Here is a 16,906-nt window from a genome sequence, read left to right as displayed (position 1 = left end):
TGTATCTATCTTTACCTGTAAAAGTTAAGGACTCTCCTAAATAATATAACCACAATACCATTATCAAACCTGAAAAATTAATAATCATTTCTTCCTATCATCCAATCTTCCAGCAATATTCAAATCCCTCACTTGAATCATGAATAATAAATAGTTTTACAACTTGTTCAAATCAGGATCTTAGACTCAAGAATTACAATTGGTTTATATGTCTCTTGTGTCTTAGATCTCTTTTAAATCAGAAATTTTCGCCTTTATATCTGTGTATGTGTGTGTCTCCCTTGCAAAGTCTCTGTTGAAGAAACTAGGTCATTGTGTTTTCCACAATCTGCATTTTGCAAACTGTTTCACCTTGATATCAACTGTCTGAACAACTGGTAGTTAGATCTAGAAGTCTGGTTAAATTCAGGTGAGAACTTTTTGCAATACTTTATAGGTTGTGCTGTGTACTTCCATCAGGGGGCTCACAATGTATGATGGTCTTTGGCACTATTAGCTGTCCCTGGTGATATTGTCTAGATCAGTAGTCCCCCAATTTTTTGACACTAGGGACCAGTTTCATGGAAGACAATTTTTCCATAGAACAGGAGGGTGGGGGATGGTTTGGGATGATTCAAGGGCATTACGTTTATTGTGCACTTTATTTCTACTATCATTACATCAGCTCTACCTCTGATCATCAGGCATTAGATCCTGGAGGTTGGGGACCCCTGTCTAGATTCACCTTTTCAGTAGGAGTTGCAATGGATGATATCACAATTCAACCTCTCTTCGATCCTCACAGAAGCCAGGATACTTCTGTGAAGAGAAAATTCCCCTTATACAGTTCATATAACAAAATCTAGATAAATTATTCTCTCCCTTTATTTACCAGGTCTCAAAATATGTTAGTTTCCTAGTATCATCCAAGAGAGGATTGTTGGGATTTTTTCTTTTGTTTCAGTTATCTTTGTGATTATCTTTAAATGTGAATGGTTAACAAACTCACTCTCTTTCTCTCCAGAAAAATGACCTTGAGTTAACTTCCTAGCTCTGTTCCCCTGGAAACATGATAAAGGTGGAAGTCGTCTATGTTACCAGGCAACATTGCTTATAAAATGACTTCTAATTAGTTAACTACACCTGGCCTTGGATGATTCTTATAAAATGACTTCTAATTAGTAAACTACACCTGGTCTTGGAGGATTCTTATAAAATTACTTCTAATTAGTAAACTACACCTGGACTGAGAGAATTGTGAATTAACTATAAATATCTAAATGGGATCCATAGTTTGAGCTTCTCTGAAAGCAGTGCATTCTTGTAACTACGTGTCCCTTGCTAGGACCCCTGGAAACAATTCCCCTGGGAGGAAGTAAACCATATTGTTTCATAAGGGAAATGGTGCTCATAAGCCGGAATGGCTCCCTTACCCATCAGTTCCCCAAGAAACAGACTATGAGATGGAAATTTATGCACTAGAGGTGCACTGGAGGGGGCTCATGGGGAGTGAGGGGAACAGGACTGTACAGAGAGACAAGTTAAACTGTAACGTAGTTGAAACTAGAAACCTCAGCCAATCTAATTGGAATTCCTCAGTAGCTGGTGAGTGAAAGTCACTCAGTCGTGTCCAACTCTTTGCAACCCCATGGACTATACAGTCCATGGAATTCTCCAGACCAGAATACTGGAGTGGTAGCCTTTCCTTTCTCCAGGGGATCTTCCCAACCCAGGCATCGAACCCAGGTCTCCCACATTGCAGGTGGATTCTTTACCAGCTGAGCCACAAGGGAAGCCCAAGAGTCAGCGAGTGGGTAGCCTATCCCTTCTCCAGCAGATCTTCCTAACCCAGGAATCAAACCAGGGTCTCCTGCATTGCAGGCAGATTCTTTACCAACTGAGCTATCAGGGAAGCTTCAGTAACTGAGGTGGCCCCAATTTAGGCAGGACTGCTCCCTGAATTGGAGCAAGGCAGCTCTCTTCCACTGAAAGCAATTCCCAGAGGAAGATTCAGGCGTGGACTGCAAGCAGCCAACAAGAGGAATGAGTATCTCAGTCTTAACAAAGATACCTGGATAGTGGATTACAGCATCATTGTACCCACTCATTTGGTCTCATTCCTTTGTACATGAGCTGACATACCTGCCCCTGCCCCTGGCATGCTATTCTTCTTGCCCTGTATCCTCTAGCAAGGCTAAACAAGCTAGTACCATAAGGGGACTTGTTGACTTCTGTAAAATGTATATCCAAATCCACATTTGTTTTATGCATTTCTTGCCCTAGACCTGGGACCATCATTTGTCCAAAAAGTCCTGGTTTGTTTTGCTGAAATTCAGAGACCATAATCTAGGAGACAAGAGGGTTCATTAACCTGGAATGTTAGGTCCATGAATCAAGGTAAATTGGAAGTGGTCAAACAAGAGATGCCAAGAGTGAACGTTGACATTTTAGGAATCAGTGAACTGAGACAGACAGGAATGGGTGAATTTAACTCAGATGACCATTATATCTACTACTGTGGGCAAGAATCCCTTAAAAGAAATGGAGTAGCCCTCATAGTCAACAAAAGAGTCTGAAATGCAGTACTTGGATGCAGTCTCAAAAATAGCAGAATGATCTCTGTTCCTTTCCAAGGCAAACCATTCAATATCACAGTAATCCAAGTCTATGCCCCAACCAGTAATGCTAAAGAAGCTGAAGTTGAACGGTTCTCTGAAGACTTAAAAAGACCTTCTAGAACTAACACCTAAAAAAGATGTCCCTTTCATTATAGGGGATTGGAATGCAAAAGTAGGAAGTCAAGCAATACCTGGAGTAACAGGCAAGTTTGGCCTTGGAGTACAGAATGAAGCAGGGCAAAGGCTAATAGAGTTTTGCCAAGAGAACGCACAGGTCATAGCACACACCCTCTTCCAACAACACAAGGAAAGACTCTACATGTGAACATCACCAGCTGGTCAATACCAAAATCAGATTGATTCTGTTCTTTACATCCAAAGATGGAGAAGCTCTATACAGTCAGCAAAAACAAGACTAGGAGCTGACTGTAGCTCGGATCATGAACTCCTTATTGCAAAATTCAAACTTAAATTGAAGAAAGTAGGGAAAACCACTAGACCATTCAGGTATAACCTAGATACAGTAGAAGTGACAAACAGATTCAAAGGATTAGATCTGACAGACAGAGTGCCTGAAGAACTATGGATGCGGGTTTGTGACATTGTACAGGAAGCAATCATCAAGACCATCTCCAAGAAAAAGAAATGCAAAAAGTCAAAGTGGTTGTCTGAGGAGGCCTTACAAATAGCTGAGAAAAGAAGAGAAGCTAAAGGCAAAGGAAAAAAGGAAAGATATACCCATTTGAATGGAGAGTTCCAAAGAATAGCAAGGAGAGATAAGAAAGCCTTCCTCAGCGATCAATGCAAAGAAATAGAGGAAAACAATAAAGTGGAAAAGACTAGAGATCTCAAGAAAATTGGAGATACCAAGGGAACATTTCATGCAAAAATGGGCTCAATAAAGTACAGAAATGGTATGGACCTAACAGGAGCAGAAGATATTAAGAAGAGGTGGCAAGAATACACAGAAGAACTGCACAAAAAAGATCTTCATGACCCAGATAACCATGATGATGTGATCACTCACCTAGAGCCAGACATCCTGGAATGTGAAGTCAAGTGGGCCTTAGAAAGCATCATTACGAACAAAGCTAGTGGAGGTGATGGAATACCAGTTGAGCCATTTCAAATCCTAAAAGTGATGCTGTGAAAGTACTGCACTCAATATGTCAGCAAATTTGGAAAACTCAGCAGTGGCCACAGGACTGGAAAAGGTCAGTTTTCATTCCAATCCCAAAGAAAGGCAATTCCAAAGAATGCTCAAACTATCACACAATTGCACTCATCTCACACTCTAGTAAAGTAATGCTCAAAATTCTCCAACCTACGCTTGAACAGTACATGAACAGAGAACTTCCAGATGTTCAAGCTGGAATTTAGTAAAGGCAGAGGAACCAGAGATCAAATTGCCAACATCCATTGGATCATAGAAAAAGCAAGAGAATTTCAGAAAAACATTTATTTTCTTCATTGACTACACCAAAGCCTTTGACTGTGGATCACAACAAACTGTGGAAAATTCTTCAAAAGATGGAAATACCAGACCAGCTTACCTGCTTCCTGAGAAGTCTGTGTTCAGGTAAAGCAGCAACAGTTAGAACTGGACATAGAACAACAGACTGGTTCCAAATTGGGAAAGGAGTATGTCAAGGCTGTATATTGTCACCCTTTTTATTTAACTTATATGCAGAGTACATCATGCTAAATGCCAGGCTCAATGAATCACAAGCTGGAATCAAGATTTCCAGGAGAAATATCAACACCCTCAGATATGCAGATGACATCACCCTAATGGCAGAAAGTGAAGAAGAACTAAAGAGCCTCTTGATGAAAGTGAAAGAGGAGAGTGAAAAAGTTGGCTTAAAACTCAACATTCAGAAAACTAAGATCATGGCATCTGGTCCCATCACTTCATGGCAAATAGATGGGGAAACAATGGAAGCAGTGACAGACTTTATTTTCTTGGGCTCCAAAATCACTGCAGATGGTGACTGCAGCCATGAAGTTAAAAGACACTTGCTCCTTGGAAGAAAAGCTATGACCAATCTAGACAGCATAGTAAAAAGCAGAGACATTACTTTGCCGAAAAAGTCCATCTAGTCGAAGCTATGGTTTTTCCAGTAGTCATGTATGGATGTGAGAACTGAACTATAAAGAAAGCTGAGCACTGAAGAATTGATGCTTTTGAACTGTGGCATTGGGGAAGACTCTTGAGAGTCCCTTGGACTGCAAGGAAATCCAACCAGTCAGTCCTTAAGGAAATCAGTCCTGAATATTCATTGGAAGGACTGATGCTGAAGCTCCGATACTTTGGCCACCTGATGTGAAGAACTGACTCACTGGAAAAGACCCTGATGCTGGGAAAGATTGAAAGTAGGGGAGAAGGGGCCGACAGAGGATGGCATCACTGACTCGATGGGCCTGAGTTTGAGTAGGCTCCAGGAGTTGGTGATGGACAGGGAAGCCTGGCATGCTGTAGTCTATGGAGTCTCAGAGTCAGACACAACCGAGCGACTGAACTGAGTCATGGTTTCAAGGCCTCTTCAGAGGCTAGAATTAAGAAATTTTCTTCAGGTAAAATACATCAGGAGTTGATATTGATATTTTTAATTCATATCAGGACTACCCAATGTTCTTAACTTCAGCAGTCATCTCTCTGTATGTTCTTTCTCCCATGCCTTAGATTATGGTACTCACTGACATCAAAAAAATTCCTCATTTATTGAAAAATACACACACAATCCTTTCAGATGAACAATACTAACACTACCATTAACAACATGATTAGTGAAAGAACATAAGCTTTCTCCTTGCTTTGTTTTGCCTCTACTTAGGGATCAATCCCACTGGGAAAAAATAAAATTACTGTGTTTTAAACTAACTGAAAATAATTCCTCATGGTATGACTGTACCACCAACTCAACTCACAGGCTCATTTTTTTTTTCATTTTGCTTTAAGTTTTAGGATTGCTCTTTTAGCTTAGTTTTGCATTATAATTATACAAATTTAAGTGATTTCTAAACATATATTCCCCCTCTACCTTACTCTTGCACTCCCTTATAAATCTAAATTTTTGTTTTCTCTTTCTATCTCATGTGTCAAGTTAAACCAACAACTTAAGACCTTTTCTGAGATGAATGGCCGCATATCATACACACATTGCTACACCTTTTTGCACTCAGTAACATATTTTAGAAATCATTTTAAAACAGTCACCAGAGGTCTTTCTCATTCTTTTATGTAACAGCATTAAGCACCATTGTGTGCTTTAGCTTATTTTATCAGTTCCCTGATGATGGACATTTGAATTGTTTCCAGTTTTGTGCTATTACAAATAGTGCTGTAATAAATAACACCATGAATGAATCTTGCTTGTAATTTTGTCAGTGTATCTTTGGGAGAAATTCTTAGAACTGAAACAGCTGAGTCAACAGGTAGATGAGATTTTGAGAGTTATGTCAAACTCTCCACCCCAGTGTAACATTCCCATCAGTAACATAATACATGAGAACTTTTGTTCATCTAGAGCTTTGCCAAGAGAATATGTTCTCAATTTTCTGTTTTTTTTTTTTTAATTTTGGTAATCTAATGGGTAGAAAATGTTGATTTTTCAGTGTTGATTTATTTTGCATTTCACTTATGATGAGCAAAAGTGAGAAACTTTATATATCATTAAAGGCTAGTAAAGGCTTCTCTGGGCTTCCCTGATAGCTCAGTTGGTAAAGAATCCACCTGCAGGAGACCTGGGTTCGATCCCTGGGTTGGGAAGATCCCCTGGAGAAGGAAAAGGCTACCCACTCCAGTATTCTAGCCTGGAGAATTCCATGGACTTTACAGTCCATGGAGTCACAAAGAGTTGGACCCGACTAAGCAACTTTCACTTTCAAGGGCTTCTCTGGTGGTTCAGTCAGTGAAGAATATGTCTGGAACTCAGGAGACTTGGGTTCAGTCCCTGGGTCAGGAAGATCCTCTGGAGAAGGGCATGGCAACCCACTCCAGTATTCTTGCTGGAGAATCCTATGGATAGGGGGAACTTGTGGGTGACAGTTCATAGGATCACAAAGAGTTGGATGTGACTGAAGTGACTGAGCATGAGCATGCCAAGGCTAATAACATTTTTTCCATCAACTTTATATTTTTAGCTCATTTTTCTGAAGGAAACTTGATCTTTTTCATATAAAATTTTTAGAAGCTCCTTAGATGTTAAAGACATCAAATCTTTGCCCATAGGCTACACATGGTTTTCAATTTTTCATCATCTTTCTACTTTGTTAATGTGAGTGGGTTTGGTAGTTTTGTGGGGGGGGGTTGCTTCACTTTTTTGTTTATGTTTTGTTTCAATCCTTTAAAATGTTTTTATTTATGTAATCAAATTTACCAATCTTTTTTCTTTATTGTGTTTGCATTTTTGTCATAATTAGGAAGGTTTACCCCACTCCCAAGTTACAAAGCAATTAGTCCATGTTTCCTTTTTTTTGCATAATTTCATTTTTCACAACATGTAAACTTCTGATCCATTCAGCATTTATCTTGATGTGAAGAATGGATTCAATTTTACTTTTTTTACAGAAGACTGTCCAGTCCTCCTAACCATATACTTTAAATACCTTGTCTTTTTCTCCATTGACCTGAGATGATACCTTTATATACATATTAAATTTCCATATCCAATATTGTCTATTAGGATTTTTCTATTTCTCTTTCAGGGTCAGTCTATTTCTTCAACAACACCAGTACTGTTTAATTATAGAGGCATACAAAATTTTAAATATTTAGTACAAGTGAAAAGTCAAAGTGTTAGTTGTTCAGTCGTGTCTGATTGTTTGCAACCCCAATGACTGTAGCCCACCAGGCTCGTCTGCCCATGGGATTCTCTAGGCAAGTATACTGCTGTGGGTTGCCGGGCCCTTCCCCAGGGGATCCCAGGGATCAAACCCAGGTCTCCTGCATTGCAGGCAGATTCTTTACCTTCTGAGCCACCAGGGAAGTACAAGTACACCCCTTTATTTCTATTCTCCATCAGAATTTCCTGGCTATTCTTGCTTATTTGTTCTTTAAGTAAACATTATAAGCAACATCTCTAGCTTCAGAAAAAAAATTCTATTCTTATTAGAATTACATTGGATGTGTTAATTTAGGGAGACCAACATCTTTAGGATGTTGAGTTTTGCTATCCATAAATATGGTACATATTTCTATTTGTTCAAGGCCCATATTTAAGTCTTTCAAGGGCCTTTTAGAACTTACCCAATATAGATTTTGAACTTTCTGGTCAAGTTTATACCTATTTACTTCTTTGTTTTTTGCTTTTAATTTGTTTGTGAATGTAAACAGGTAGTCCTTCCTTTTATATCTTCTGGTTTTTGTTTGTATATATGAAGGTCATTGATTTTTGCATGTTAATTTTGTTTTTCCCCTTGTTTTATTGAGGAACAATTGGGCTGCAAAATTGTATATATATAAAGGATACAACATGATGACTTGACACACATATAAGCTATAAAATGATTACTACAATCATGTTAATCAATATATCCATAGTCTCTAGTGTGATAAGAATACTCAAGATCTACTGTCTTAGCATATTTCAAGTATATAATATTAACTATAGTCACCATGCTGTACATTAGATCTCCAGAACTTATACATCTTATAAATGGAGGTTGTACTCCCTATTCCACATCTGCCCATGTCCCTACCCCCAACTCCTGGAAACCATCATTCTACTCTCTGTTTCTCTGAGTTTGACTTTTTTTTCCAGATCACATGATAGCTGTCTTTCTCCATCTGAATTATTTCATGCAGCAGAACATCCTGCAGGCTCATCCATGTTGTCACACAAATGGCAGGATTTCCTTTTTTATGACTGAATATTCCAGTGTGAGTATGTATGTGTGTGTATCCCATTTTCTTTCTCCATTCATCTACTGATGGACACTTAATTTGTTTCCATATGTTGACTATTGTAAATAATGCTGCAATGAATACAGGAGTACAGACATCTCTTCAAGATACTGACTTTTTTTCCTTTAGTTACATAACCAGAAGTAGGCTTTCTGGGATTGCTTACATTAGTTCTATTTTTAATTTTTCAAGGAATCTCCATACTGTTTCTACAGTAGTCATATCGTTTTACATCCCCACCAACAGAGTACTAGGTTTTCCTTTTTTCCACATCCTCAACAACACTTATTATGTCTTGTCTTTTCAACAATAGCCACCCTAACTGATGTGAAGTGATATCTCACTGTGGATTTAGCTTGCATTTTCCTAATGATTAGCGATGTTGAGCACTTTTTATGTACTTGTGGACCATTTGCATGTCTTCTTCGGAAAAAAAAATATTTATTCAAGTCTTCTGCCCATTTTTAGTTGGATTACCTGGGGTTTCTTTTCTTTTCTTTTTTTTTTTTTTGCTCTTGAGTTATATGAGTCCTTCATATATTTTAGAAATTCACCTCTTATCAAATACATGGTTTGAAAATACTTTCTCCCATTTCTATTTTTTTCACTTTCTTGCATCATTTCATTGATTGCCTCTTCATTCTACTGATTGTTTCCTTTGCTGTGCAGAACCTTTTTAGTTTGACATAGTCCCACCTGTTGATTTTTGCTTTTGTTGCCTATGCTTCTGTTGTCATATTCAAAAAAATCATGTAAAAGTATATCTATTCACAGATGACATGAAGTTTAAAAAACTTTTTTAATTTAAAAATATTAGAGCTAATAATGAATTCATCAAAGTTGCAGGACACAGGACCAGTATATAAAGATCTGTTACATTTCTATACCCTAAAAATGAACAATCCAAAAGTAAAATTAAGAAAAAAGTTTATTTATAGTAGTATCCAAAAAATATGCTTAGGAATAAACTTAACCATATAAGTGTCAGATTTGTACACTGCAAACTAAAAAACATTGTTAACAGAAATCTTTGAAGACCTAAATAAATGGGAAAGTATCTTGTGTTCATGGATTGGAAATTTTAATTTTAATATGAAAATACTTCTGCAAATGATTTACAGATTAAATGCAACCCCTATCAAGATTCTAGTAGCCTTTTGTAAAAAGAATAAGAAAGCTGATCCTAAAATTTATATTGAAATATACCAGGCTTCAATTCAGTTCAGTTCAGTCACTCAGTCGTATCCGACTCTTTGCAACCCCATAAATCACAGCACACCAGGCCTCCTTGTCCATCACCAACTTCTGGAGTTTACCCAAACTCATGTCCATCAAGTCACTGATACCAGGCTTAGAATACCCTAAATAAGTTCTACAAGGAAAAAAAAATATGGAGAGCTCACATTTCCCCATTTTAAAACTTTCTACAAAGTTGCCATGTCAAAACAGTGTGGTTGATATAAAGATAGACACATAGAACAAAGGAACAGAATAGAGTCCAGTAGTAAACCATCTATGGTTAATTGATTTTCTCAAATCAAACTAAAAAATTAATTCAAAATGAATCAAAGACCTAAGTGTAATAGTTCAAACTATAAAGTATTAGGAGAAAATGTAGGTGTAAGTCTTCCTGATCTTATATTAGGCAAAAGTTTCTTAAATGACACAAAAAGGTCAAGCAATAATAACAAAAATATAAATAAATTAGACTTCAAAATTAAAACTTTTGTGCTTCAAAGGACACTGTGAAAAAAAAATTTTTTTAAACCTAAAAACAGAATGGAAAAAATATTTACAAATCTTGTATGTGGTAATGGTGTAGTCTCTATATTATTCAAAGAACTCCTACAACTCAACAATAAAAAAGACAAATAGCTCAATTTTTAATTGGGCAAAGGATATAAATAGACATTTCTCCAAAGTGTTGTGTTAGCTGCTCAATCCTGTCTTACTCTTTGCAATACCATAGAGTGTAGCCTGCCAGGTTCTTCTGTCCATGGAATTCTCCAGGCAAGAATACTGGAGTGGGTTGCCATTTCCTTGTCCAGGGGATCTTCCCAACCCTGGGATTGAACCCCGGTCTCCAGCACTGCAAGCAGATTCTTTACCATCTGAGCCACCAGGGAAGCCCAAAGAAGATACACAAATCAACATCATTAGTCATAAGGAAACTTCAAGTCTAACCACAACAAGAGCCCACTTCTAAACCCACCATGATGGCTATAATAATAATTTTTTGGGGAAAAAAAACATGTTTTGATAAAGATGTAGAGGAATTGCAACCCTCATAACATTGTTGGTAAGAATGTAAAATGTTAAATGATGTAGCTGTTTTGAAAACAGTTTGGCATTTCCTCAAAAAGTTAAACATAGAGTTACCTTATAACCCAGCAATTCCATTCCTGGGTACATACTCAAAAGAATTGAAAACACATGTTCATATTTAGATGATTAATCCCTTTTCTAATGCCCACATGCCTAAATCATCATAGCAGAGATGAATGATAGTCATGCAATAAGCATTATGTTATCAATTTACCTATGTTATTTTTTAATATTTTAGAACAACAATCCTGCAATAGAATAGTACTTTTTCCCATTTGGGAGCTTAGGAAACTAAGGCTCAAAGATTACATTAAGTTCAGGCAGTAGTGGGGCAACGGTTACCACCAAAACCCAGACAGATGCAAAAGTCCATGGGATTTCCTTTGCAAGAATATGGAGTGGGTTGCCATTTCCTTCTCCAGGGGATCTTCCTAACCCAGGGATTGAACCCGTGTCTCCTGCATTAGCAGATGGATTCTTTACCACTGAGCCACAAGGGAAGCCCCCCATACAATATTATTCAGTCATAAAAAGCGAAACACTGTTACATGTATGAACCTTGAAAACATTATGCGAAGTGAAAGAAATCAAATTCAAACACCTACATATTATATGGTTACATTTATATGAAATGTCCAGAATAGACAAATCTATATATATACAGACAACAGATTAATCATTGCCAGGAGCTATGGGTATGACAGCTAATGAGTACATGGTGTCTTTGGGGGTGGTGAAAATGTTCTGGAATTAGACAGTGGTGGTAGTTACACAATATTGTGAATATATTAAAAACCATTGAACTATTCACTCTAAAACAGTGAGTTTAGGGCTTCCCTGGTGGCTCAGTGGTAAAGAATCCGCCTGCCAAAGCAGGAGACAAATGTTCGAACCCTGATGCAGGAAGATACCACATGCTGCGGAGAAACTGAAGCCCATGCACCACAACCACTAAGCCTGTGCTCTAGAGCCTGGGAGCCACAAATACTGAGCCCACGTGCTGCAACTGCTATAGCCTGTGTGCCTAGAGCCTGTGCTCTGCAACAAGAAGCCACCAAATTGAGACACCCACGCACTGCAGTGAAGAGTGGCCCCCACTCACCCCAACTAGAGAAAAGCCCACACAGCAATGAAGACCCAGCACGGCCAATAAATAAATAAATAAAACAGTGAGTTTAATGGTCAGTGAATTTTATCTTAATAAAAATTTTAGAAACATTTTTTTTTAAAAAAGAGAAAGTCTTGCCGAGAGCAATGATGCAAGTAAATTCAGGAATGAAATGCAAACCTCTGTGCATGGAGAACAGATAAGAATACTGACAAAACTGAGTTTGGGAAACTATGTGGGGAAAAGTGTCTCATACACTGCTGCTGTCAGCATGAACTGGCATATTCATTTAAGTAAACAATTTATTAATTACAAATAAATACATAAAGCACATAGCCTATGATCCAAAATTTTCATCTGTAGGAACCTAGAATCGAAGTGTGGATGGAACAGCTAGCACTCAATGAATGTTCTTTCTTATTATAAAGGTGATAATCATAGGGAGAGATAATATATTATGCAATAAATTCCCACAGCCAAATTGGCTCTCACTTCTCTTTCTTTTTGGACAAAAAATAAGACAGTGTTCATACCATATATATGGTATGATCATGAAATTTCTGCTCTTTTAATCTTTGCAAGCTGCATAAAGTGGAAAGCAAAATTCTCCCCTAAAATAGAAGGTCATTTCTAGAGATACTGAGCATATATTAATGATAAAAGCAGAGATAAAGAGTCTTGTGTAGAATTCCAGCCTCCTGATAGAAGGGATACAGTAGGATGGGACTGGGGAGGAGAGCAGGGGCATAGGAAACAGCCTGAGTCTCAGCCAAACTCCATGAGCCTGCAAAAAAAGTGCCAAGAAATATTCAGAGTGACTTATGCCTGAAACCTCATGAAAATCAGCAGTGACTATGCAGTGACTAACAAACTCAGTGACTACAGAAAGAAGTGCCTTAAAGAACCTATATCTTTTTTTTTCCTTTGATTCTTTCTACAAATGGTACTTCCCTTTATATATGGCATTATTATTTGTAAGCACTGCAGTTTGTTCATCAAATAAAGAGTTCTAGCAATGCAAAAACAGCCCAAGGAGAGGAATATCATGTCTGCTTTTCCAATGCACCATACCCAGGTCTTTCAGCCCATGAAGACACACCCCTGCCTCAACTTGCCCAAGTTCCAAGGAAAGAGAAATAGCTTCTGAAATCCAACTCATAACCCAAGGTGCCAAACGACAGCTAAACGTCCAGGATACTCTCCGCATTGACACTCTTCTGGAGCTGGTCCTCTGAAAGCAGGGAGTGTCCATCAGCCTTCCTGCCACTACCCCCCAGATCCCACCCTCCCTCCTACCCTTTATGGTGAGACATGGTGGGGGGACAGGGATTATGACATAAGCAAATGGCCTGGGGCTGATCTATGTAAATGCCAGCGCATGGGCTTCCTAGCAGGTACACCACCTGTGAAGGCCTCATAACAGCCAACCTCTTGCAACCTCCAAGCTGACGGGCCTCATCAGGGGGAGGAGGGACCCCCTTCACGGGAGAACTGACAGCAGGATCTGGTAGAGGAGGCCTCCTAACGTCCAAGGAGCGGGTGGCCATCATGTAGGCGCCATGGATACTGCTATGTGTGTTTGCTCTCCATGCTGTACGTGGCAGAGATGTTGTCCGCGGCTATGCTCCTGCCTGTGCTGCAAGTTCCTCTTCACCTCGGAGCGGAACTGCACCTGCTTCCCCTGCCCTTACAAAGATGAGCGCAACTGCCAGTGCTGCCACTGCACCTGCTCCGAGAACCCCAACTGCCATTGGTGCTGCTGCTCCTGGGCCAATGACCCCAACTGTAAGTGCTGCTGCACGGCCAGCAGCAACCTCAAGTGCTACTACTACGAGAGTCGCTGCTGCCGCAATGCCACCATCACCTTCCGCAAGGGCCGCCTCCGGAGCATCCGCACCTCGTAAGTGCTGCGCACCTGACATGGGCCACCGTGACTCCGGAAACCTGGGGGGTGCCCTACCAACCGTGGGGACGGGGCAGGCCAGCCACCCCGCCCCAAGCCCACCTCCTTATCTGGAAACGAGAAGCCAAGAACTTGCTAACAATCAACTCTAGTTACAATGCTTTTTTTTTTCTTTAGCTGCTCAGTCATGTCCGACTCTTTGAAACCCCATGGACTGTAGTCCCAGGCTCCTCTGTCCATGAGATTTCCCAGACAAAAATACTGGAGTGGGTTGCCATTTCTAGGGGATCTTCTCCACCTATGGATCCAACCCATGTCTCCCGCATTGGCAGGTGGATTCTTTACCATCTACCCACCAGGGAAGTCCCTAGTTACACTTTGTCATGGTACAGATATATCACATGGTCTTTGTATGGTGACAGATGGTAGCTAGACATCGGTGGTGATCATTTGGAAATGTACAGAAATATCAAATCACTAAGTTGTGTAACAGGATCTAACATAGTGTTGTGGGTCAGTTACACTTCAAAAAGAAACAAACAGGGGAAAAGAGTAGATGTGTGGTTATCACAGGCAGAAGGTGGGGATGTGGCATTGGATGAAGGCAGTCAAAAGATACAAACTTCCAGTTATAAGATAGATAGGTACCATATGTAAAATAGATTGCCAGTGGGAGTTTGGTGTATGAGGCAGGGAACCCAAAGCCAGTGCTCTGTGACAACCCGGAGGGATGGGGCAGGGAGAGAAGTGGAAGGGGGGTTCAGGAGGGAGGGGACACATCTATGCCTATGGCTGATTCATGTTGATGTATGGCAGAGGCCATCACAATACTGTAAAATAATTATCCTCCAATTAAAATAAAATAAAAACTTTTTAAAGGTAGGTACTAGGGATATCATATACAAGAGGATAAACATAATTAATGCTTCTGTCAGTTATATATGAAAGTTGTTAGGAGAATAAATCCTAAGAGTTCTTAGCACAAGAAAAATTTTTTAATTTTTTTCCATTTCTTTAATTTTTATCTGTTGGAGAAGATGAATGGTCACTAAATTTACTGTGATAATCACTTCCTGATGTTTGTAAATCAAATCATTATGTTCTAATGATTCTAACCTTAAACTTATACATTGTTAAATGTCAACTACATCTCAATAAAACTAGAAGGGAAAAGAAGAGCTAAAAAAATACTACAAATAATCTGTTTTGTACTTAATGTAACAATAAAAATATATATTGAATGATGTTATTATTTTAAATATTTTTGTTTGCATTTCAAAATGTAGCAATAAAAATTACTTCCACTTCAAAAAAAGAATTCTGTAGCAATGAAGTGTCCAAAACAGCCACTAACCAGTATAGACCTGAGTTCCAAACAAAGCCCCACCCCGTATGAGTGCTGAGATCTCCTGAACCCCACCTCTCTCACCTTTACAAAATAATAATAGCTGATGCTTAGTGCAAAAATAACTTGCCAGGACCCATGTGCATGACCCCAGGTAATTCCTGCCCCATGGCCACCATACCTATGAGGAAACTGAGCATTTAAGATGTTGAATGACCCAAGATCACACCACTAGTAAGATGTAGTCAGAATTTGAACCCAGAGTTTGTGTGCTTAAATTAAAATTAAATTGAAATGCTGTCTTTCAAAATGCAGAGTATGGTATGTGCAATGATTCAGAGGGTATGAGGATTAATACCGCTTTGAAATCTCTTATGTGATATAAAAATATAAATTGCTCTTCCTCTTTCTCCTCTGAACCCTTCATATCTGCAACACTTCTTGGAAAAGCAATAGCTTCCACAGGCTGCTTTTGACCCTATGGCCTGAGTAAGTACCCCAGATGGCCATGAACTCCTGCTAGCCTTCTCTTTGTTCCTAACCAGACGTCATAGCATTGAGAGTCTCAATTACTCACTTAGGGTATTAAACCACTGTGTCAGGCACTGAACATCCTGTTCCTGCTCTGACCACAGCAGTCTATGTCACTTTGTCTGGGATGGCAGAGGCACGCTTCTTACAGGGGAAAGACCAAAACTCAGCCCTCTAGGATGACAGCATTTGGAAAGGCAGAAAGATGGGAGGCAGGCTGGAAGCCTTTCAAGGCTGGAAGAACAATCCTGTAAGCAAAGGTTCAGTGAATTCAGGGAAGGATATGCTCTCTCTCACAGGTCAGCACTTAGTAGATGCTTAGTAAAGGTTACTCTCAACTCATGGACCTCTTGTGATCTTTGATGAATAGAGAACCCAGGGGTTCTCAATGCAAGTCCTGAAGGTCTAAGGAGCAGAAAGTAGCTTCCACACCCCTCTCTCCTCTCAACTGCCCCATTTTCTGCAAATCAGCAACGGAGCGTCTTGGAGCCATTCCAACAAGAGGGGGATGACATTGGTCTTTTGGGAGATGCTTAGACCAGGAACTCCCAAAGTTTGTTTTGTATGAGAGTCACCTGGGGATCTTTACAAACTACTGATGCCTGTCCCCCACCCCCAGACATTCTGATTTCACTGGCTTGGGGTAGGACCTGGGCATCAGGATTTGAAAAGCCTCCCCCACCCCCGATGATGCTACAGTGCAGAATGGCCTGGAGGGAACAAGAAGGGAAGCCAGGAGACTTGCAGGTGATATGATGGGAACTCAAGTACAAAAGGAACAGGCCTAAATCTGAGAGAAGGCAGTCATTGTACAGAGGAGCAGAGGCCATTATCTCAACAAGAAGGCAAGGCTGCTTGGCTTGGTAACTGTTTTGGCATGGAACGATGGCCACTGAATGACTGAGTCCAGGCCTGAGGCCTTCTGATGATGGTCAGAGATGCTACCACAAGGGTCAGGCGGCTTTGTGCTGGGTACGCTGAGATATATTCCTTCCATCTGGCCTCTTGCCTGGTGTCTGATCCCTGCCTCCCCTGTTCTTCATCACTGCTTCCTGGTCAGCATCTTCCTCATCCCACCTCACTCTGAGCTCATTCATCCTTCCTTGCCTTACTGGTCTCCTTTTCCCACTTTCATTTTCACCTCCAGGCCAGCTCCCTGGGCCATTAATACCTGTCTCCTCACTGCATCCTC

At 39.8% G+C, this 16,906-nt stretch overlaps 1 protein-coding gene and 1 long non-coding RNA gene across 4 annotated transcripts in view; one reads left to right on the top strand and one right to left on the bottom strand.

The window, feature by feature from the left end:
• LOC145539828 (uncharacterized) overlaps positions 1–13,227 on the bottom strand; it is a 30,578-nt gene extending 17,351 nt beyond the window's left edge. The window contains exon 1 of the long non-coding RNA XR_014077984.1: positions 13,051–13,227. This is a non-coding gene — a long non-coding RNA (uncharacterized LOC145539828). The remainder of the gene's footprint in view (positions 1–13,050) is intronic.
• A 100-nt stretch (positions 13,228–13,327) lies between these two features.
• The window catches only part of TRIM42 (tripartite motif containing 42), a 32,473-nt gene continuing 28,894 nt past the window's right edge, over positions 13,328–16,906 (top strand). For all 3 annotated transcript variants that reach the window (XM_081574001.1, XM_081574002.1, XM_081574003.1), the window contains exon 1: positions 13,328–13,835. In XM_081574001.1, the coding sequence (XP_081430127.1) occupies positions 13,495–13,835 (341 nt within the window). In that variant the 5' untranslated portion in view covers positions 13,328–13,494. The remainder of the gene's footprint in view (positions 13,836–16,906) is intronic.

Source organism: Giraffa tippelskirchi, chromosome 2 (genome assembly GCF_054371585.1).
Source record: "Giraffa tippelskirchi isolate mGirTip1 chromosome 2, T2T-mGirTip1v1.2.pri, whole genome shotgun sequence".
Lineage (NCBI taxonomy): Eukaryota > Metazoa > Chordata > Mammalia > Artiodactyla > Giraffidae > Giraffa > Giraffa tippelskirchi.
Note: the sequence above shows the minus strand (reverse complement) of the source record. Positions and strands in the feature narration are given on the sequence as shown.